The 23,752-nt window shown below is 40.8% G+C and overlaps 1 protein-coding gene across 1 annotated transcript in view; it reads right to left on the bottom strand.

The window, feature by feature from the left end:
• The window catches only part of LOC132820301 (retinal guanylyl cyclase 2-like), a 49,486-nt gene that overhangs the window by 20,000 nt on the left and 5,734 nt on the right, over window positions 1–23,752 (bottom strand). Inside the window, exons 3-9 of the mRNA XM_060832324.1 lie at window positions 22,731–23,085; window positions 20,461–20,545; window positions 17,697–17,793; window positions 17,380–17,523; window positions 11,792–11,872; window positions 4,572–4,748; window positions 2,005–2,161 (exon numbers count right to left, since the gene is read on the bottom strand). Of these exons, the coding sequence (XP_060688307.1) occupies window positions 2,005–2,161; window positions 4,572–4,748; window positions 11,792–11,872; window positions 17,380–17,523; window positions 17,697–17,793; window positions 20,461–20,545; window positions 22,731–23,085 (1,096 nt within the window). The remainder of the gene's footprint in view (window positions 1–2,004; window positions 2,162–4,571; window positions 4,749–11,791; window positions 11,873–17,379; window positions 17,524–17,696; window positions 17,794–20,460; window positions 20,546–22,730; window positions 23,086–23,752) is intronic.

The raw sequence follows: 23,752 nt of genomic DNA on the forward strand, positions 1-23,752 counted from the left end.
TTACTCATACCACAGGGAGAGGAGAAATCTGTCCTACATTTCTGCTTCTCTGCATTAATTATGTTGTTAATTTCAAATTACTGAACCAGAAAACAACTTTGCCTGAACAATAATTAATTACAAAAATTACAAATTTGTACACACAAGAAATAAAGCAGAACATTTTTATGCAAAGTCTTTTAAACACATGAAGTCACTGACTTATGATAATCATTAAAGTACACAATACAAAAAGGGTCCAAAGTGTGCTTTACAAGGAGATCTGATTGAAAAAAAAACTGTTGAGTGGGTGGATAGATGGATCCTTGATCTGTGAAAGGGCTTGAAAGATTATTAGGCCTGCTTCTGTTCTGTGAATTTGCTTTGCGCTCATATCAATCTTTGCCTTATATTTCAGGAGTTATCGATTCTTATTAAGTCTCCCATTTCTGTTTCCTGTTTTTAGCTTTGCTTCATTAATTCTTTCACTGTTGTTTTTTTATAGTTTTCAATTTGAGAGACTGAGTTTGGTAATGGACTGCAAAAGAGGCACGGAGGCCAAAATAATTTGAACAAATATAGAATCAAACCCAGCATGTGAAGTATTAATCAGGCCAAAGTGAAAAGCACTTTTGTGTACAGAGGATGATTTCTTCACTCTTCTTCCACACTGACTATATTTGTCAGATACAAAACATCAGATATAAGTAGGTGTGAGTTTCAGTTAAATACTTGTCGCACTTCTGTCATCAGTAAGAATATGTATTCACATATATAGAAGCATTACCACCCTGACCCTCAACCAAACATTCCCCATAATAGCACATAGTCAAATGCTTTAAAAGAAAACAATTACCCAGAGCATATGTTTCCAAAACAAATTACTACACTCACCTGTCAAGTACATTAGTTTTTATATGTTTTAGGTGCATGATTAACAAATAAATAATGCATTCTTATGTTGGGCATAGTCATTTGTTTTGACAACATGTGCATTGTGTCATTATTTTCCATTACAGCACTTCACTGTTATGACTAATGCTTTCACTCAACAAAGTATAGCCACAATGGAAATGATTTTCATTAAAAAAAACTGCCATTAGTTTTATTGAGTTTAGTTGTTTGCTCATTTATAGCCAATTTTCAGTGTCTTTCTATCTTGAGGCAACATGTGAAAATTTGTTCCTGCTAACCACAAAACCATATGAATACATTCTTTGTCACCATTACTTTATAGTGGGCAGTAAACATGCATTGTAACGTGGCTTGTGTGGTGTATTATAAGCTGCATAATGGATAGGGGTTTCTTAAAAAGGCTTAGAACCACATTAAACAATAGCATGGCATAAAGAAATAATAGAGAAATAGATGAGGAAGCTACCAGATTTGTCAGGAACTTGTGTTTAAAAAGACGTGACAGATAATGTGGATCTTGGATAAGAACATAACTATTTGACTTTGACAGCCTTCCAAAGTTTTGGTTAGACAGACTCTTTTATGAAGAGTAGCTATTTGGCTGAGCCAGCAGGTTGATGCCACAATCCACAAAGCCTTACTTCACTTTCATTTACTGTCTCTATTTATGGTAAAAGCTCAGCATTGCAATTTCCGAAATAAAATAGCGGAAGTAATTCTTTTGAAACTTTCACAGTGTACTTCTGCAATCCAAAGATCTGTAAGGCAAAAAGCTTTAAAAAGGTATTTTATGAGGATTAGCATTTGGACACTGAATGTTTTGTGCAATGTTATTTCAGATATGCACAAACCCTTTTAGTTTAAGTCAATTGAATGGCAATCTGATGCTTCTTCTGAAAGCGTGAAAGAAGGAACGATATGTCAAGAAATCTCCACGGGGTGTTATTTCAAGCCTCAAAATACTTGATTATATGACAGACACCACACCAAAAGAAAAGGCAGCAGCAGACTAACTCTGCTCAATAGGAAAAGTCGACATGGTTTGTGTATAAAAGTCTAATATGCGTCAAGATGAGAAGTACTATATTAACCTGCAGTGCCTGTTTTTACCTTCTGCTGGAGGTTCCATCAATGGAATGTTCTGGGCTTTGGCCACTTCAATATATCCATAGTCCGTCACCTTTAGGACAAAGCGTCCATCTACAACACAGTTCCTTGACTTGAGGTTTCCATGTACATATTCTCGGTGGTGTAGATACCTCATGCCCTGTAGTAGTAAGTTATTGGAAAATTAACCAATTGTCCATTTCCAGACTGAATAACGCTAAGAGCATTCTTACTTTTATAACAAACAGTCCACAAATGGTTATATATTCTATGTAACATCACACTAATTGGGGAACATGGTGCTTTATAATGTTTGGTTGGAAATTGGATTCACATTGACAAGGATGGCATCCCTTTGCATATCCAGCTAAATAATAAAGTACTTCAATACGAACACATATTCTGAGGTTTCTTCCATATAAGTAATGCTTTTCAAAAGAACAAATTAAATGTGATGATACTATGGCTTTAAGAGGTGTATTTTAACCTGTTTATCTTTTGAAGAGAGGTTTTAAGGCAGAGGAGATGACCAGTCTACCAGAGCCACTAAATTAATCAGCTTGTGCCGCCTTGGGTTTTCTTTTAAAGTTGGAACAATAGAAGCAGCCTGAATGGGTGTGATCAAGTTCTCACAGCACCAGGAATGTTAGTTTTAGCTTTCAGGAGTCCCTGTTGAGGTCTTGACGAAGTGGAAGCTATTTTTGTCCTCTCTCTCTCTGTCTCCCAAAATTCCAGTCCAGGGGTTTTCTTCCAGGTTTTGGAATTGCATGCAAGACAACCTGTTTTCTGAATTTGTCTTTTGCCAAGGGGTATGTTTATGGGATTACTATTTTGGAACAATTAATTAGTACTAGTTACTATACCTATTATTCTGTTAAGTTTTCCAGTAGAGTTAAGTTATTCTAATTTCTTCTATCTTTTGTTGTATTTTAACTATAGTGGAACAATAAAGTGTGTTTTGCTTTAATTCCAGTAGTTTGTTCGATTGAGCTGCATTTGGAATGCAACATCTAACATTTAATTTTAAAATAAAAAGAGTTAGGATCTAATCCATCCTCAAAATACTTTGAGGGGGTTTAGTCTGCTCCATAATATTAAGAATCATTTTTATTCACAACAGGTACAATACCCCACTCAGGCACTGCAGCCAAACCTGATCCTTTCTTTACAAAGTGGTCACAGCCATAAGTATTTCCACCAGGCATCATTGGACAGGATCAGGAGTAGGAGCTCTGACTTATGTTCCTCCTGTCTAACGAGCAAAGTGATTTGCAACATCTGTATCATTGCCCGGTGATCAAAACATATGAAATCTGCAAGGGGATCAAGGTAGGTTGAGCGAGTGAGCAAACACTTTGCAGAAGGAGCTTTACATAGGAAAGCATGTTACATAGGAAAGAGTTGGGTAGCAAGAAACAACAGGCAGACTAATATTTAAATAGAGAGAGACTCCGTAATAGTGCACGAGAAGCAGAATGGTAGCATGCAGATGCACCAAGTAATTCAGAAGGCAAATGGGATAGTGGCCTTTGTGGCTAGGGAGGTAAAGTTTAGAAATAGAGAAGTTTTGTTACAACTGTCCAGGGTGTTGGTAGAGTTGCACCTGGAGTATTGTGCACAGTTGTGGTCCTCATGATTAAGGCTGACATTGAAGGCAGTTTGAAAGAGATTTAATTGGCTGATTCACTTGGCTTTGATCATTATTCATTACAATTTCAATGAATGAGAGATTATCTTATTGAAATATATACATTTCTGAGGAAGATTGATATGGGAGAATTTGAGAAGATGTTTTCATGACTGGGGGAGTCTCAAAGTACAGGATTTAGTTACCAAATAAAGGGACACCTATTTAAAACCAAGGTGCATAGGAAAGTTTTCTCTCAGAGGGTAGTGAATGTTTGAAATTCTGTACCCCAGGGAGTTGTGAGCACGATATCACTGAAAGTGTTAAAAGGAGAGAAAGCTGGATTTTGAAATATCAAGGATAAGAGGGCTATGAGGAGTTGGCACAAAAATGCTTTAGAGGCATAGGCAGATTAACCATGATTTTATAGAATGGCAAGGCAGATTTGGGGGAGACAATGGCCCACTCCAGCTGCTATTTCTTATATTCTTACATCAGTGACAGGGATGGGCAATACGTTCTGACCCTGCCAGCATCATCCACAACCAATGAATGAATAAAACACAGCTACACTTCAAAAAGTACTTCATTTGCTGTAAAATACTGCACAAAATCTTTTGTTCTTGGCAGGTACTATAAGTAGAAATACAAGTCTTTCTTTATCTGAGCTTTATGTATTTATTTGCTAAAATACTCAGGCATAATTAAGCAAGTTGCATCAAAATGCAAGAATGTGCTTGACAGTCTTTGTGAGTTGCATTGGTACACATTCCCTGTTTCACTCCCTTGGTGAAAGATTCATTTGGAAGAAAGAATAACATATTTCTCTATTGCAATGTAAAATTGACTTTCATCTGCTATAAGACAATGCTGCAAGACCAGTAACAACCTCCACAATGTTGACAGGAACAGAAGTGCCAATAATATCAGGAATGTAACCAACCTTGATCAGATCCAGCAGTAATGATGATTTGAACATCCAGTCCAATTTCACATCTTCATTTCTCAGCAGATCAAGCAGGCTTCCACGGGTACAGAACTCAGTCACAATAGCAAGCATCCCACAGTCAAAGAAGAATCCAAGGAAAACATTTATGTTTTCATGTCGAAAATCCTTCATCTATGTCAATGAAAATCGGAACAATTGGTGGTGCCAAAGGAAAAATAGATTTAGATAAGTAAGAAGTGTTATGAAATAATCTTTCTGGTGTACGTGTTCACAATTATCACCTTGCCAAATAAGAAAATCAGACATTTGGATCCTTTTGTTAAGCCCCTTCTGCAAAAATAATGCTCCAACCAATAGATGATGAGAAATTTTAAGATGGAAATCGGAGTGAATACCTGATCACTTCATCTCACCATTTGCACCAAAGGACATCCATGTTGGATGCCAACATCTCAGGGCAATACCTACACGTACCCACATCCATGGATGTTGGCATCCAATATATACCAGCCTCTAAGAGCCCTCATGGCACACCTCCAATGAGTTTCTGCATGTTTCTGTTGCAGCTCATGCTACACTGGCAATTATCATTGTAAAGGACACTGTGTGCTCAGGAACATACAGCCAGCATATGGACTGCACCAGGCTGCAACTCCAGACTTTTCACTCAGTATCAGATTAGTCACTCATTCTGAACTCTCCTGGTAGCTCACAGCATCCCTGCTTTGCCTTGCCTTTGTATGCTTTGGCTCCTCAGAGAGAGCTACCAGGCTCATATCACATTTGTCTTATCATTGCATTTATTACAGATACACAGACAGGAAGTTTGTCATAATTGTAAGCAAATTTCAGTTTGGTCAAGGGAGATAACCTATGATCATGGATCCCAGGGCAATAAATTAAGGGAAAACTCCAGCAGCAGTGTAGGTCCTTGGACATGGTCAGTCTGCCATTTGTGGCAGTGGGAGTCAGGATGCTTTCCACAGAAATTATGAAGAGCTGAGTGTTGGGAAGCTCACTACCAGTATTCTCTCTAATTTTCTTCTCAGCTGCATAGGCCTTTGAGGCCCATGTACAGCAGCAACTTCCAAATTCAGAAGACAGTATTGTAATCAACATGCCTAAGCCAATCGCCAGGTGCAGAATACTGAAAGCTTAGAGGGAACATTGCTCACTGCCCATATTAAGTCTTGCTAGCCTACTGGGGGCTGCTTTCCTCCTAGAATGAGAGACAGGCAGGTATTACAGGAGATGAAAGCAAGTGGCACAACTGTTAATTTCCATCCTGAGTGAGTGAATAGGCAATGTAGAGGGTGTGCATGATTACAGGTGTTAGAATTGAGAATAAATAAGTGGGTAAGCATTAGTGAGAGTGATAGTGCATTAGGTTTTGCGGGAAATAAGTCCGGTAACTGACACAGAGTGAGTGTGAGATATTGGAGAAAAAATTACGCTGATGAACTTGAAAAGGCTATTGACTTTCTTCTCATGGTCTGGGCACTCCTTCAGATGTCTGAGGCTGCTCTAACCTGAGTATAAATCTCAGACCAGGCTGGCATGGTCTGATGTCATGGCCTCCACTTGTATTATATGGAATGAACTGCCAGAGGGAGTGGTAGAGGCAGGTACAATCGCACCATTTAAAAGCCACTTGGACAGGTACATGGATAGCAAAAGTTTAGTCGAAGATGGGCCAAATACAGGCAAATGAGACTAGTTCAGTTTTGGTTACCTGATCGGAATGGATGAGCTGGGCCGAAGGCCATTTTTCTGTGTTGCATGGCTATGTGATCCTATGACTCTAAGAGGAATTCCTGACTCTGTACAACCCTGTCCAACAGGACCTCCAGGTCCCTGCCTACAAAGAAGTGTGACAATTTCCCCTGTCTGCCATGTCCAAGGCAAACATCAGGAATTGTGCAGGACAGCTCCAAACTGACAGAGCTTCACAAAGTGCACAATGGGCTCGTAAAGATGGCACAGGTAAAAGGGATGTGGGCAAATTTCAGAGTATTCCAGCAGTGGCAAGTTTCTCTGGGAATGGCAGGTGGTAAGATGGGGCTGGATTTGGACATGAGGGTTGTGATGAGGTGCGGGGATGTGGATTGGTGATGATGGTAAGTTTGGTAAGACACAATGAGAAAATTTACTAGGCCTAGTGGTGAAAAACCTCCAAAAAAATTGGACATAGCTTGCACTTAGCCAAAAACATATGATTCAGCCCTTTGTTTCTAACAGATTTGTAAGTAAGGTTTGTCAGAATTTGAAACCACAGAGATAACAAATATGGTTAAACGGCTGAATGCTTACACTTCCTGCCTGTGTATACAGTATTCTGAGTTTAATGTGCTTGAATTCATAACATATTTGCATAGAATTATACATTATTTGGAAATAAATTCTATCCACAAATACAGTCAGAATTTGATGCCTGTCATAGTACTAGAATTATTGCTAAATAGTACTAATATATTGGTGTATTTTTGCGGTCACATTTTTCTATTTAATTGAGATACCTGATGGGCTGGAGTGGGGTTCTGTAGTGATTGACCAGGTGAATCTTGTTGAGTATGATTTCGCTGATTGGGGTTGTTAACCTTGGCCAATCGGGGAGTTCTGGCTGACAGATATAAACAGGAGTATCTCCCCTTCACTGTATGATCACACAGCATTGCCCTTTGATGTGAAGGGCACTGCTTGTCACAGGCCATTCGGGTGTTTTCCTACTTTTCCTGGTGGTGGAAATTGAATAAAGATTTGTACACCTTGTCTCTCACTGTGTCTCACACCTGCACACACACACCATGGGTGCTGGGGATAAAAATAATAAGCACTACTGCAGTTAGGCGGTAGTGTGGGGGTTAAAAAAAAGGAGAAAAAAAAAATAAACAGGGGTCTAAGGACAAAAAAAAATAAACAGGAGTATCTCCCCTTCACTGTATGATCACACAGCATTGCCCTTTGATGTGAAGGGCACTGCTTGTCACAGGCCACTCAGGTGTTTTCCTACTTTTCCTGGTGGTGGAAATTGAATAAAGATTTGTACACCTTGTGTCTCTCACTGTGTCTCACACCTGCACACACACACCATGGGTGCTGGGGTTAAAAAAAATGGAAAAAAAAATAAACAGGAGTATCTCCCCTTCACTGTATGATCACACAGCATTGCCCTTTGATGTGAAGGGCACTGCTTGTCACAGGCCACTCGGGTGTTTTCCTACTTTTCTTGGTGGTGGATATTGAATAAAGATTTGTGCACTTTGCGTCTCTCACTGTGTCTCACACCTGCACACACACACCATGGGTGCTGGGGATAAAAATAATAAGCACTACCGCGGTTAGGCGGTAGTGTGGGGGTTAATAAAAAAAAAGAAAAGAAAAAAAAATATAACCAGGAGAAGCATTGCAAAAAAAACAAAAAAAAATAAACAGGAGTATCTCCCCTTCACTGTTTGTTCACACAGCATTGCCCTTTGATGTGAAGGGCACTGCTTGTCACAGGCCACTCGGGTGTTTTTCTGCTTTTCCTGGTGGTGGAAATTGAATAAAGATTTGTACACCTTGTCTCTCACTGTGCCTCACACCTGCACACACACACCATGGGTGCTGGGGATAAAAATAATAAGCACTACCGCAGTTAGGCGGTAGTGTGGGGGTTAATAAAAAAAATATATAAACAGGGGATTCAGCATTGCCCTTTGATGTGAAGGCCACTGCTTGTCACTGGCCACTCGGGGGTTTCCTTTCTTCCTGGTGGTGGAAATTAAATAAAGATTTGTGCACCTTGTGTCTCTCACTGTGTCTCACACCTGCACACACACACCATGGGTGCTGGGGAAAAAATAAGCACTACCGCAGTGAGGTGGTAGTGTGGGGGTTAATTAAAAAAAAATTTTAAAAAATAAACAGGGGATTCACATTAAAAAAAAATAAACAAAAATAAACAGGAGTATCTCCCCTTCACTGATCACACAGCATTGCCCTTTGATGTGAAGGGCACTGCTTGTCACTGGCCACTCAGGTGTTTTCCTATTTTTCCTGGTGGTGGATATTGAATAAAGATTTGTGCACTTTGCGTCTCTCACTGTGTCTCACAACTACACACACACACACACACACACACACACCATGGGTGCTGGGGAAAATAAGCACTAACGCAGTTAGGCGGTAGTGTGGGGTTAATTAGGAAAAAAAAGAAAGAAAAAATAAAAAAAAATAAACAGGAGTATCTCCCCTTCACTGTTCGATCACACAGCATTGCCCTTTGATGTGAAGGGCACTGCTTGTCACTGACCACTTGAGTGTTTTCCTATTTTTCCTGGTGGTGGATATTGAATAAAGATTTGTGCACTTTGCGTCTCTCACTGTGTCTCACACCTGCACACACACACCATGGGTGCTGGGGATAAAAATAATAAGCACTACCGCGGTTAGGCGGTAGTGTGGGGGTTAATAAAAAAAAAGAAAAGAAAAAAAAATATAACCAGGAGAAGCATTGCAAAAAAAACAAAAAAAAATAAACAGGAGTATCTCCCCTTCACTGTTTGTTCACACAGCATTGCCCTTTGATGTGAAGGGCACTGCTTGTCACAGGCCACTCGGGTGTTTTTCTGCTTTTCCTGGTGGTGGAAATTGAATAAAGATTTGTACACCTTGTCTCTCACTGTGCCTCACACCTGCACACACACACCATGGGTGCTGGGGATAAAAATAATAAGCACTACCGCAGTTAGGCGGTAGTGTGGGGGTTAATAAAAAAAATATATAAACAGGGGATTCAGCATTGCCCTTTGATGTGAAGGCCACTGCTTGTCACTGGCCACTCGGGGGTTTCCTTTCTTCCTGGTGGTGGAAATTAAATAAAGATTTGTGCACCTTGTGTCTCTCACTGTGTCTCACACCTGCACACACACACCATGGGTGCTGGGGAAAAAATAAGCACTACCGCAGTGAGGTGGTAGTGTGGGGGTTAATTAAAAAAAAATTTTAAAAAATAAACAGGGGATTCACATTAAAAAAAAATAAACAAAAATAAACAGGAGTATCTCCCCTTCACTGATCACACAGCATTGCCCTTTGATGTGAAGGGCACTGCTTGTCACTGGCCACTCAGGTGTTTTCCTATTTTTCCTGGTGGTGGATATTGAATAAAGATTTGTGCACTTTGCGTCTCTCACTGTGTCTCACAACTACACACACACACACACACACACACACACCATGGGTGCTGGGGAAAATAAGCACTAACGCAGTTAGGCGGTAGTGTGGGGTTAATTAGGAAAAAAAAGAAAGAAAAAATAAAAAAAAATAAACAGGAGTATCTCCCCTTCACTGTTCGATCACACAGCATTGCCCTTTGATGTGAAGGGCACTGCTTGTCACTGACCACTTGAGTGTTTTCCTATTTTTCCTGGTGGTGGATATTGAATAAAGATTTGTACACTTTGTGTCTCACTGTGTCTCACACCTGCACACACACAACATGGGTGCTGGGGAAAAAAATAAGCACTACCGCAATTAGGTGGTAGTGTGGGGGTTTTAAAAAAAAGAAAAAAAACAAACAGGGGTGTCCAAAAAAAATAAATGGAGTGGCGTCACACAGCATTGCCCTCTGATGTGAAGGGCACTGCTTGTCACTGGCCACTCGGGTGTTTCCTTTCTTCCTGGAGGTGAAAATTGAATAAAGATTCGTACACTTTGTGTCTCTCACTGTGTCTCACACCTGCACACACACAACATGGGTGCTGGGGGAAAAAAAAGAAAAAAATAGAAAGAAGAAGAAGAAAAAAAAATGGTATCCACACTCTGGTGTTTCTTTTCTTCCTTGTGGTGGAAATTTTAATAAAGGGTTGTGCGCCTTGTGTCTCACATCTGCACACACACAAAAAATAAAAATAAAAAAACCAGAGGATTCACACCCGCACATACACAACATGGGAAAAGAAAATAAACAGGAGTATCTCCCCTTCACTGTTTGATCACACAGCATTGCCCTTTGATGTGAAAGGCACTGCTTGTCACTGGCCACTCGGTTGTTTTCTTTCATCCTGGAGGTGGAAATTGAATAAAGATTCATACACCTTGTGTCTCTCACTGTGTCTCATACCTGCACACACATAAATAAGCACAACCACAGTTAGGCAATAGTGTGGGGGTTAAACAAAGTAAAAGAAAAAAATTAAAAAAGAGAAAAGAAAAGAAAGAAAAAATATAAACAGGGCTATCAGAAATCGATTTAGCTCAGTTGGCTGGATTGCTGGTTTACAGAGCAATGTGATGTCAGCAGCATTCCCATCACTGGTTTGAGGTTACCATGAAGGGCTCTCCATCTGAACCTCTTCCTTCGCCTGAGATCTAGTGGCCCTCAGGTTAAAACACCACCAGTTATATCTCTCTAATGAGACAGCAGCCCCTATGGTCTGGTAAGACTATGACAACACAATAAACAAGAGTATTAGGGATTTTCCTCACTCTATGAATTGGCTCTAGCCCATCTACTGTGCATGTGTAAATAAAGGGTGACCTGGTGACAGGATACCAGCCTCTGTAGAGTTATTCAGGCCCTTAAACAACTATAGCCAGATGATGTGCCTGTTCCTTACAAATGGATTCAAGATATTGTGACATGAAGGAGTGAGGATGTTTTTCTTCCAGGTGAGCTATTTGGAGGATGATACCAATTGGTCTCTACAAAGCATTTTACAATTTCTATTCAAGGCAAAGAATTACATTACAGGATTCTGAAAATGTTTTGTAAAATAGGACGAAATGTCTCAGAAGTAAAAGCACTTGGACAATGAGACCATAAGGTATAAATGACTGTAAGTAACGTTTATCATACAAAGGCTTATCACCTACCCTTTGTTAAAATGGTGAAGAAAGAAATTTTATGCAAATATGTTCAGCATTCTCATAACATCGCCAACAGTAAGCCCACACCTTTGGATAGAGTTATAGTGCTGGCCTGCTATACCATACAGACTTTGTCTCTATTGACTTAAGGCATCTCTCAAAAGACAAATCAAAAGGAGTCCTTTCCTTAAGTTTTTGGCACTTGCTTGAAAAGCTGAATGGCCCATTCCTGTTCCCACATTCTTTTGGTATTCCCCTGTCAGCTGATCAAAAAACGCCATTTGCAGAAACTGAACTCACTAATCCCAAACCTGCATTGGGCTGAACATAAAAAGATTGTGTTTTTTCCCTCTTAAACTTACCATTTCAAACATAGCACTTGCACCTGGCTTAATATTTCCATATTCTTCGTAAGGAAACTTCTTCAACCAAACCCAGTCACCCTGCAAAAAGGAAATTCTTTTATTTCACATTGTGACGTCCTAGTGATGAATTGTCGCAGTTGTAGTCACACACACTTACCAATAACAGAAGAAAGCAATCTCATGACAGTCAGAAACATGTTAAAGAGATACTGCTGTTAAGCAGAAATATTGACAAGTACATGTTATGGAACAATTGTAATGACATCAAAATATGTTTCTTTCTTAAATTCGCTCGTGTGGCATGAGTATTGGTGGCTAGGAAAGCATTTACTGTTCATCTTAAATTTCCTTTGAGATAGTGAGGATAAACTGCCATCATGAAAAAGTGCGGCATGTATCATGCTGGCACTGTTTTCAGTTCTGTTAGGTAAGGAATTCCAGAATTTTGATGCAATGACAGCAAAGGAAGTCAGGATGGTGAACAGCTTCGAGCAGAACTTGTAGGTGGTGGTCTTCCCATGTATGTGCTCTCCTTGTACTTCTGGGTGAAGGTTTCTGTCAAAGTCACCTTGGTGAGCTACAGCAATGCATCTTGTAGGTTGCACACATTGCTACCTCTGTATGTCAGGACTAGAGGAGTGAATGATGAAGGTGGTGAATGTGGTGGCAATCAAGGGGGCTATTTTGTCCTGGATGATGATGACCTTCTTGAGAGTTTTAGATTAGATTAGATTAGATTCCCTACAGTGAGGAAACAGGCCCTTCAGCCCAACAAGTCCACACCGACCCTCCGAAGAGTAACCCACCCAGACCCATTTCCCTCTAACTAAAGCACCTAACACTATGGGCAATGTAGCATGGCCAATTCACCTAAATCTGCACATCTTTGTGACTGTGGGAGGAAACCTGAGCACCCGGAGGAAACCCACACAGACACGAAGAGAATGTGCAAACTCCACACAGATAGTCACCTGAGGTCGGAATCGAACCTGAGACCTGGTGCTGTGAGGCAGCAGTGCTAACTGCTGAGCCACCATGCTGCCCAAGAGTTGTTGGAGCTGCACCTATCCAGGCACGTAGGGAGTATTCCATCACATTCCTGACTAACAGACAGCAGTAGTTAGTAATGCCCTACCTCACAGCACCAGGGACCCGGGTTTGATTCTGCTCTCAGGCAACTGTCGGGTGGAGCTTGCATGGGTTTGCTCTGGGAGGAAACCGGAAGCACCCAGAGTCCAAAGATATGCAGGTTAGGGGTTTGGCCATGCTAAATTGCCCACAGTGTCCAGGGATGTGTAGGTTGGATGGATTAGCCATTGTGAAAGCAGGGTTACAGGGATAGGGTAGGGGTTGGGTCTGGGTGGGAAGCTCTTCGGAGGATCAGTATGGACTCGATGGGCTGAACAGCCTACTTTCACACTGTAGGGATTCAATGATTCTTTGACTTGTGCCTTGTGCCTTATAGATTGTGGATTAGCTTCGGGGAATCAGGAAGTGAGTTACTTAATGCAGAATTTGCAAACAATGCCAAGGCCATTGAATGTCAACAAAAAAATGTTACATTCACTTTTGCTGGAGATGGCTATTGTCTAGTAGCTGTATGACACAAATATTACTTGTTACTTATCAGCCCAAGCATAGATGTTGTCTGGATCTTACTTCATCTGGACACAGGCTGCTGTATTATCAGCGGAATCGTGAACAGTATTGAACATTGTGTAACTATGGGTGAACATTCTCACTTCTGTCCTTCTGGTGAAAGGCATGTCATTACGGTTTGTGAAGATGCTTGTGTCCAGGACACTACTTTGAGGAATTCCTGAAACAATGTCCTGAAACTGAAATGATTGACCTCCAACTAATTTGCTGCTAGATATGACTCATTTTCTCACAGATCCTCATTGACTTCAGCTTTGCTCAGACTCCTTGTTGCCTTACTTGGTCGAATGCAGCCTTGATATCAAGGGCTGCCACTCACCCCTTCACTTCTGAAATTCAATGCTCCCACCCATGTTTGGACCAAAGCTCTAATGAGGTCAGGAGCTGAGTGGACTGGAGGAATTCAAATTGTTTTCCAATGAGCAGATTATTGCTGACAGTGATATAACATTAATGAGACAATAGACAATAGACAATAGGTGCAGGAGTAGGCCATTCTGCCCTTTGAGCCTGCACCACCATTCAATATGATCATGGCTGATCATCCTTAATCAGTATCCTGTTCCTGCTTTATCTCTATAACCCTTGATTCCACTATCCTTGAGAGCTCTATCCAACTCTTTCTTAAATGAATCCAGAGACTGAGCCTCCACTGCCCTCTGGGGCAGAGCATTCCACACAGCCGCCACTCTCTGGGTGAAGAAGTTTCTCCTCATCTCTGTCCTAAATGGTCTACCCCATATTTTTAAGCTGTTTCCTCTGGTTCGGCACTCACCCATCAGCGGAAACATGTTTCCTGCCTCCAGAGTATCCAATCCTTTATTAATTTTATATGTCTCAATCAGATCCCCTCTCAGTCTTCTAAACTCAAGGGTATACAAGCCCAGTCGCTCCAGTCTTCCAGCGGAAGGTAGTCCCGCCATTCCAGGAATTGACCTCGTGAACCTACGCTGTACTCCCTCAATAGTCAGAATGTCTTTCCTCAAATTTGGAGACCAGAACTGCACACAGTACTCCAAGTGTAGTCTCACCAGGGCCCTGTACAGCTGCAGAAGAACCTCTTTGCTTCTATACTCAATCCCTCTTGTTATGAAGGCCAGCATGCTATTAGCCTTCTTCAATACCTGCTGTACCTGCATGCTTACCTTCATTGACTGGTGTACAAGAACACCCAGATCTCTCTGTACTGCCCCTTTACCTAAATTGATTCCATTTAGGTAGTAATCTGCCTTCCTATTCTTGCCACCAAAGTGGATAACCATACATTTATCCACATTAAACTGCATCTGCCATGCATCTGACCACTCACCTAACATGTCCAGATCACCCTGTAATCTCCTAACATCCTCCTCACATTTCACCCTGCCACCCAACTTAGTATCATTAGCAAATTTGCTAATGTTATTACTAATACCATCTTCTATATCATTAACATATATTGTAAAAAGCTGCGGTCCCAGCACTAACTCACTTCCTGATCCCTGCGGTACCACATTGGTCACTGCCTACCATTCCAAAATGGAGCCGTTTATCACTACTCTTTGTTTCCTATCAGCCAACCAACTTTCAATCCAAGTTAGTACTTTGCCCCAAATATCATGCGCCTTAATTTTGCTCACTAACCTCCTATGTGGGACTTTATCAAAAGCTTTCTGAAAGTCCAGGTACACTACTTCTACTGGATCTCCCTCATCCATCTTCAGAGTTACATCCTCAAAAAATTCCAGAAGATTAGTCAAGCATGATTTCCCCTTCATAAATCCATGCTGACTCTGACTATCCTGTTACTACTATCCAGATGTTTTGAAATTTCATCCTTTATAATAGACTCCAGCATCTTTCCCACCACTGAGGTCAGACTAACTGGTCTATAATTTCCTGCTTTCTCTCTCCCACCTTTCTTAAAAAGTGATACAGCATTAGCCACCCTCCAATCCGCAGGAACTGATCCCGAATCTATCGAACTCTGGAAAATAATCACCAATGCATCCACGATTTCTCGAGCCACCTCCTTCAGTACCCTGGGATGTAGACCATCAGGCCCTGGGGACTTATCAACCTTCAGATCTAACAGTCTCTCTAACACCAATTCCTGGCAAATATAAATTCTCTTCAGTTCAGTCCTTCAGCCACTGTTACCTCAGGGAGATTCTTGTGTCTTCCCCAGTGAACACAGATCTGAAGTAGTAATTCAATTCTTCTGCCATTTCTTTGTTCCCTGTAATATATTCCCCTGTTTCTGTCTTCAAGGGCCCAATTTTAGTCTTAGCCATTTTTTTGCCTTGCACATACCTAAAAAAGCTTTTACTATCCTCCTTTATATTTTTTGCAAGTTTACCTTCATACCTCATTTTTTCTCTGCATATTTCCTTCTTAGTAATCCTCTGTTGTTCTTTAAAATTTTCCCAGTCCTCCATTTTCCCACTTATCTTTGCTACGTTATACTTTTTCTCTTTTAACTTTATATGTTTCTTAACTTCCCTCATCAGCCACGGCCACCCATGCCTCCTCCTAGGATCTTTCTTCCTTTTTGGAATGAACTGATACTGCATCTTCTGCATTATACACAGAAATATCCGCCGTGGACAATTAAGCATTTGTAAACAGTCTGCTTTGTTATAGAGTCTACAGCATGGAACGAGACCCTTTGGTCCAACCGGTCCATGCCAAACATAATTCCAAACTAAACTGGTCTCACCTGCCTGCTCCTGGCCCATACCTTTCCTATTCATGTATCTTTCCAAACTGAGAATTCCTGCCAGCTCCTTCTCTGGGATTTTAAAATCTACTTTTTTTCTCATTCATTGATTTGACACTTCACCAACTGAAACAGATCCTCTTCAGAAAAACACCTACAGTCCTTATTTGTACTTTATAGGTGAGCTTATAGGTAAACTGAATTGATCCAAAGCAGGTGACTGTGCCACATTCGGAGGAATAGCACAAAACAGGAGTTATTGCATGATACCAGCAATAAACAAGGACAATAACAAATACAATTAAAAGTAGGGCATTGGGAAGTGTTGTTGAACAGAGGGACCTAGTGGTTCAGGTATATAATTCTTTGTAGTTTGCACCACATATAGATAGGATGAGTAGGAAAGTGTTTAGCATTTTTTTTACAAAGAGTGAGATTCGTTTGTAGGATGAACTTCCAGAGAAAGTAGTGGATACAGGTACAGTTACAACATTTAAAAGACGTTCAGGTAAGTACATCAATAAGATGTCTGGAGGGATATGGGCCAAGTGCCAGGGACTAGTCTAATTTAGGATTATGGTCAGCCTGGCCTGGTTGGATTGAAGGGTGTGTTTCTATGCCGGATGACTCTATGACTCAATAACAGCAGATGGATGGTAGTGAGAATGTTGGAGCCCAGAAATTGGGAGAGAAGGAAAGGTCATGGAGGTGAGCACAATCAGAGGAGGGTGATGAAGGTGAAGAAGAAGAACAGCTGTCATGGCTATGGTTTGGTACAGGCTCAGGGATGGGAGGTACTCTGCTTCCTCCTGGCCTACACAGAGTGTTTTCAAAATGTATTTACCTTGTGAAGCCAGCAGCTCCCATCTCCACTGACCAGTCAGGTTGCTCAAGCATTTGAATTGTGTCTGTAACTGTACTGTGAAAACCTGATTTAATTTCTATTACCGCCTTTCCCAATGGGACATTGACACACTAGGCACGTATCTCTCCACTCCAAAATTAGAACCAGCCTCATATGTGATTTTTTAACCTTTAACCTGGCATCCCTGACCCCTTTCTCCATCATCATGGAAGATTTCATAGCAACCATATTGATGTAAATTTCTTTATTGCTATACATTATAATTGTATATGCTACATCTAAATGATTGTATGCAAATATTCACACACACACACACACACACACACACACACACACGTATAATATATAAAACACAATAATAACCTCATAAACTGCTACATTTGAGTTTTCATGGGTGGCAGGAGTAAGACTTCTCATTGATAGTGACCACATGGGAGATTTTCTACTTCTGGTCTCAGATCCACTTTGTCCCCCTTCACTAAGTTGGCTGTCTTCACCACTGATTTTCTTAAAATGAAACATGAGAAAGTTAGAGCCAAATGTAAGTGATAACATGCACACATGGTTATGAAGACCTTTTGATATAACTCACTTTTTAAAAAAATTCTGAGTGACATTTCATTTATTTTCATAGAAATTTAACTGATAATATAATTAATATTGAGCTATAAATGACCAACCTTCTTGCTGAGCTGTGGGTTTATAAATGTTACATCATTGAGTGTCAGTAATATTTTATCAGGGCCCTTCAGTAACTTAAGTTGAATTATTCTGCGTCTGGAAATTAAAGTCAGAAATTAGCCCACAGGAAAACTGTAAGTAAAAGAGAGAAAAAATTAGCAGCAAATGTTAGTGACTTTCTTTTGCCTGTTTATTGTCCTTAAGGTGTTAGCCTTGTTACACTGGTAGAACTTTCACTTCTTTGGTCAGTAGGTTAAACGATCAGAATGGAACACCCAATCCAGGTTCACTCTTCCATGCATTACAATGCTGCATGGTCAAAGGTGATGTCCTCTGGAAGACAGGATAAACCAAGGCTCGACAAGATTCCCCATAGGAGACTGGTTGGCAAGGTTAGATCTCATGGAATACAGGGAGAACTGGCCATTTGGATAAAGAACTGGCTCAGAGGTGGAAGACAGGGTGGTGGTGGAGGGTTGTTTTTCAGACTGGAGGCCTGTGACCAGTGGAGTGCCACAAGGATCGGTGCTGGGTCCACTACTTTTCATCATTTATATAAATGATTTGGATGTGAGCATAAGAGGTCCAGTTAGTAAGTTTGCAGATGACACCAAAATTGAAGGTGTAATGGACAGCGAAGAAGGTTACCTCAGATTACAACTGGATCTTGATCAGATGGGCCAATGGGCTGGGAAGTGGCAGATGGCACTTAATTTAGATATATGTGAGGTGCTGCATTTTGGGAAAGTAAATCTTAGTAGGATTTATACATTTAATTGTAAAGTCCTAGGGAGTGTTGATGAACAAAGAGACCTTAGAGCGCAGGTTCATAGCTCCTTGAAAGTGGAGTCGCAGGTAGATAGGATAGTGAAAAAGGCATTTGGTATGCTTTTCTTTGTTGGTCAGAGTATTGAGTACAGGAGTTGGGAGGTCAGTACATTGGTTAGGCCACTGTTGGAATATTGCATGCAATTATGGTCTCCTTCCTATCGGAAAGATGTTGTGAAACTTGAAAGTGTTCAGAAAAGACTTACAAGGATGTTGCCAGGGTTGGAGGATTTGAGCTATAGGGTGAGGTTGAATAGGCTAGGGCTGTTTTCCCTGGAGCGTCGGAGACTGAGGGTTGACCTTATAGAGGTTTATAAAATCATGAGGGGCATGGTTAGGATAAGTAGGCAAAGAGTTTTCCCTGAGGTGGGGGAGTCCAGAACTAGAGATCATAGGTTTAGGGTGGGAGGGGAAAGATATAAAAAAGACCTATGGGGCAACATTTTCACGCAGAGGGTGGTACATGTATGGAATGAGCTGCCAGAGGAAGTGGTGAATGCTGGTACAATTGCAACATTTAAAAGGCATCTAGATGGGTATATGAATAGGAAGGGTTTGAAGGGATATGGGCTGGGTGCGGCAGGCGGGACTAGATTGGGTTGGGATATCTGGTCAGCATGGATGAGTTGGACCAAAGTGTCTGTTTCCATGTTGTGCATCTCTATGACTCTATGACTCTTTGCCTGTTCGTTTATTATTGCTCAATGTGGGACTATACTGTGTATAATTGTATTAGGCTGTATCACAACAGTGATAAGATTTTAGAAGTACTTAATTATTTCAAAAACATTTTGGGAACATTATGGAAGATGGTATTTTAATGCAACACTTCTTAAATTATCCAGATGGTGACAGATTGCGGAACTCTGAGATACAGAGTGATCTAGATGTCCTAATGCACGAATCACAAAATGCCCATACATCAAGCAATTAGAAAAGTTGTTTATTTTGAATGTAACTAAAGGCAAAAGTAGGGAGGTTTTGTTTCAGTTGCACAGTGCATTGATGAGGCCACATCTGGAGAATTATGTTTAGTATTGATCTTATGTAAACATGTAAGTATGGTGGAAGCTGTTCAGAGAAGGTTTACCAGACCAATTGCAATGTTAGTTTTATTCTGTGTTACTGCTCGTGACAATCCATTAATTGTTAGATGTTGTACACTGTTTTATGATTATTGAGCTATGGGGTTAACAAGATATAATGGAGTGGATTTTCTATTTACATCCAGAAAGGGATTTGAATTTAATGAAATTAGCTTGCCACCTTTCAAAAGTAGGTCGTCTGAACAGAAATTGGATTTGGGTTCATTTGAATGGCCCACCAGAGAGCTGAAAACCCCAACCCAGCATCATCCTGTAAGACATCAATTATGAGAAATGGTTCAGCCTCTTTGTTGAGTCAATGGATAAATTGGGCCATGTTTCCTTGTAGCTTCACAGTCATCTTTTTCCCCTATGGGGATAGGACAGAAATGATGGTAAGGAGCAGGCCTGTTGAACCACCTCATGAGTGTTTCCTCCATGATCAAAATATCCAGGAGTGTGATCTGAACGCAGAGTTTCTGTCTCAAAAGCAGAGGTAGTATCCACTGAGCCAAAAGAACTTTTAATTGATCTATAGTGAGATGTAAAACTAATTGATGCATTAAAGCAGTGGTAGTCTTATTCAAGCCACAGATAAATCTATGTTGGAGCTTCAGTCTCCTTATAATACCTCAGTTTGTATGGGTTTAAGAGGCTACTGCCTGAAACCCTGTGTGGGTTAGTAGCAGAATCTAAGCAGGTAAGACTCTGCTTGTTTATAACGCCTCACCAACCCATTCCTGCCATTAATTCAAGATCATTAATATTTGTGAAAGATTAAGAATAAATTTTGATTAAATCCAAGAGCTCAAGCATTTTACTGTCGAAGGTAATTTAACAAATGCTATACCTTATACAGTAGACAAGACCCATACTGAAAAGCACAGCAAAGATGATCATCAGTGGCACTGTCACAGCAAAGAAAGGATCGATTCCTAAAATAAGAAGTACACAGAACAACATGACAATAGATAAAGTAAAGGAGAAATAAAAGTGATGAATGCTCGAATCCTACGATGGGTTATTTTCATCATTCTACTTCATCCATAATCCTAAACATGGGTAACCAGGACCAGGCTTCTAACTGAGATGGAATAAGACCATAAGACATAGGAGTGGAAGTAAGGCCATTCGGCCCATCGAGTCCACTCCACCATTCAATCATGGCTGATGGGCATTTCAACTCCACTAACCCGCATTCTCCCTTATCAATCTCTGCCTTGAAGACATTTATCGTCCCGGCCTCCACTGAACTCTGCGGCAATGAATTCCACAGGCCCACCACTCACTGGCTGAAGAAATGTCTCCGCATTTCTATTCTGAATTTACCCCCTCTAATTCTAAGGCTGTGTCCACGGGTCTTGGTCTCCTCGCCTAACGGAAACAATTTCCTAGCACCCACCCTTTCCAAGCCATGTATTATCTTGTAAGTTTCTATTAAATCTCCCCTTAATCTTCTAAAATCCAATGAATACAATCCCAGAATCTTCAGCCGTTCCTCGTATGTTAGACTACCATTCCAGGGATCATCCGTGTGAATCTCCGCTGGACCCACTCCAGTGCCAGTATGTCCTTCCTGAGATGTGGGGACCAAAACTGGACACAATACTGCAAATGGGGCCTAACCAGAGTTTTATAAAGTCGCAGTAGCACAATGGTTTTTATATTCCAACCCTCTTGCGATAAATGACAAGATTGCATTCGCTTTCTTAATCACGGACTCAACCTGCATGTTTACCTTTAGAGAATCTTCGACTAGCACTCCCAGATCCCTTTGTACTTTGGCTTTATGAATTTTATCACCATTTAGAAAATAGTCCATGCTTGTATTCTTTTTTCCAAAGTGCAAGACCTCGCATTTGCTCACATTGAATTCCATCAGCCATTTCATGGACCACTCTCCCAAACTGTCTAGATCCTTCTGCAGCCTCCCCACTTCCTCAGTACTACCTGCCTGTCCACCTAACTTCGTATCATCTGCAAACTTCGCTAGAATGCCCCCAGTCCCTTCATCCAGATCATTAATATATAATGTGAACAGCTGCGGCCCCAACACTGAACCCTGCGGGACACCGCTTGTCACCAGCTGCCATTCTGAAAATCCCAACTCTCTGCCTTCTGTCACTCAGCCAATCCTCAATCCATACCAGTAGCTCACCTCGAACACCATGGGCCCTCACCTTACTCAGCAGCCTCCCGTGTGGCACCTTATCAAAGCCATGTTGACTTATTCTAATCCGACCCTGCTCTTCCAAGAATTTAGAAACCTCATCCTTAATGATGGATTCTAGAATTTAACCAACAACCGAGGTTAGGCTAATTGGTCTATAATTTTTCATCTTTTGTCTTGATCCTTTCTTGAACAAGGGGGCTACAACAGCAATCTTCCAATCATCTGGGACTTTCCCTGATTCCAGTGACTTTTGAAAGATCTCAACCAACGCCTCCACTATTTCCTCAGCCACCTCCCTCAGAACTCTAGGATGTATTCCATCGGGGCCAGGAAATTTATCAATTTTAAGACCTTTTAGCTTTTCTAGCACTTTCTCTTTTGTAATAAACAGGTTTTGTCATTCTCTAAGGTATTCTTTGAGTTATGTTTAAAGTTAAAACAGGCATGCTGTCCTTACGCCTTTGGATCAATGTTGGAATCAGTTTAAATTGGTGCAAAGATTACTTGCTGATGGCTGTAAAATAGTGAAATAGCTCTGTTTGTGTTAATTGAACACCCATAGAACAAAACTGGCGGCAGTCCAACATGAATTTACAATAAATTATTCCTTTCATTCAAGAGCTATAAAGATAGATGGCGTTCAAACAGCAAAAAAACTTCATCATGACCTTTTCTCAAGAGTACAGTGAAGGTACACACTTACACTGCTCACACACACTGCAGCCAATGTACACACTTACACTGCTCACTCACAGTAGCAGTGTATGTGCCTTGCAGTTCACTGTTAATCTTACAGAAAACCATGACCCATTGTTTTCTGGAAACATACATGATTTTTGGCATCCATGAAATCTTAAACTTCATATTTTGGTCCTGAGAAAAGCACAAACTTCCAACAGGAACTAAACAACTATAAAAAATATAAGATTTTAAGAATGTCATTTTACCTCCAGTGCAGATTTTCCCACGGGTAAACCAGCATGCAGAATCTGTTTTTGGCAAGACTCCATTGGGAAAATGAATTGTTCGCCCTGTCAATTGTATTAGATCTGTTTCCATATCTACAATGTAAGTGTGATACAGTTCGGTTCCTTTTCCATCAGTGTCCAGGATGACATAATCAGTGAAGCTGTCCCCATTTTTATCAGTCCAAATCCTCTGATTAAAGCCTTCAAATCTTATGTCCTTGGCAAACTTAGCTATGTTGCTGCCAGACATCCAGGCTTGGTGTTTTCTATTGTTCTCCATAGCTTTGGCAAGAAAATAGATTGAGTTATAGATTGTACCAAATAGTGGGGATACCTGGCGACCAAACAAAAAGTGTTTCACAGCTTACCCTGGCGAAGAAGAATTTAATTACATAGTGAAAAGATACATAAGCAGCTTCCTCTCTAACTGTAAACACAGAGTGAAGTGGTTACTGAGCCCATACTGTCCAAATTTGTGTGCTGGAGTGTATTGATCTCAGATGGAGCATCAAAGGGGTATTGGCCATGATACCTCCAGAATCAGATTCATTCACAGCTGGAGCATGGCATCCAGTTCTGAGCACCATAATTTAGGAAGGATGCGAATTGGCATTGGAGAGGGTGAGGAAAAGATTGACAGAGTAGATCGGGAGAAAGTGCTGCTGTTGATGGAAGGATTAAAAATCAGAAAACACTGATGTAAGGTGATTGGCAGAAAAAGCAATGGCACCATGAGGAAAAGTTTTTTCAGGCAATTTGTGTGTGAGGTCTAGAATACACTTCCTGAGTGTGTGGTGGACACAGATTCTAGGTATTTTTATTGACCTGTTTAGACACAACATGATACACCTCTGGAGCAGGAGGGACTTGAACCTAGAGGCAGAGATGTTACAAGAGGTGTTACAAGAATCCACAAACAAGTAAAACACAATACCCTGACTTGCAAAATGGAATCAGATAATTATCATTAAAAATCAAGGCCATAGGACATTATCAGGAGA

The sequence above is a fragment of the Hemiscyllium ocellatum genome, chromosome 11 (genome assembly GCF_020745735.1).
Source record: "Hemiscyllium ocellatum isolate sHemOce1 chromosome 11, sHemOce1.pat.X.cur, whole genome shotgun sequence".
Taxonomy (NCBI): Eukaryota; Metazoa; Chordata; class Chondrichthyes; order Orectolobiformes; family Hemiscylliidae; genus Hemiscyllium; species Hemiscyllium ocellatum.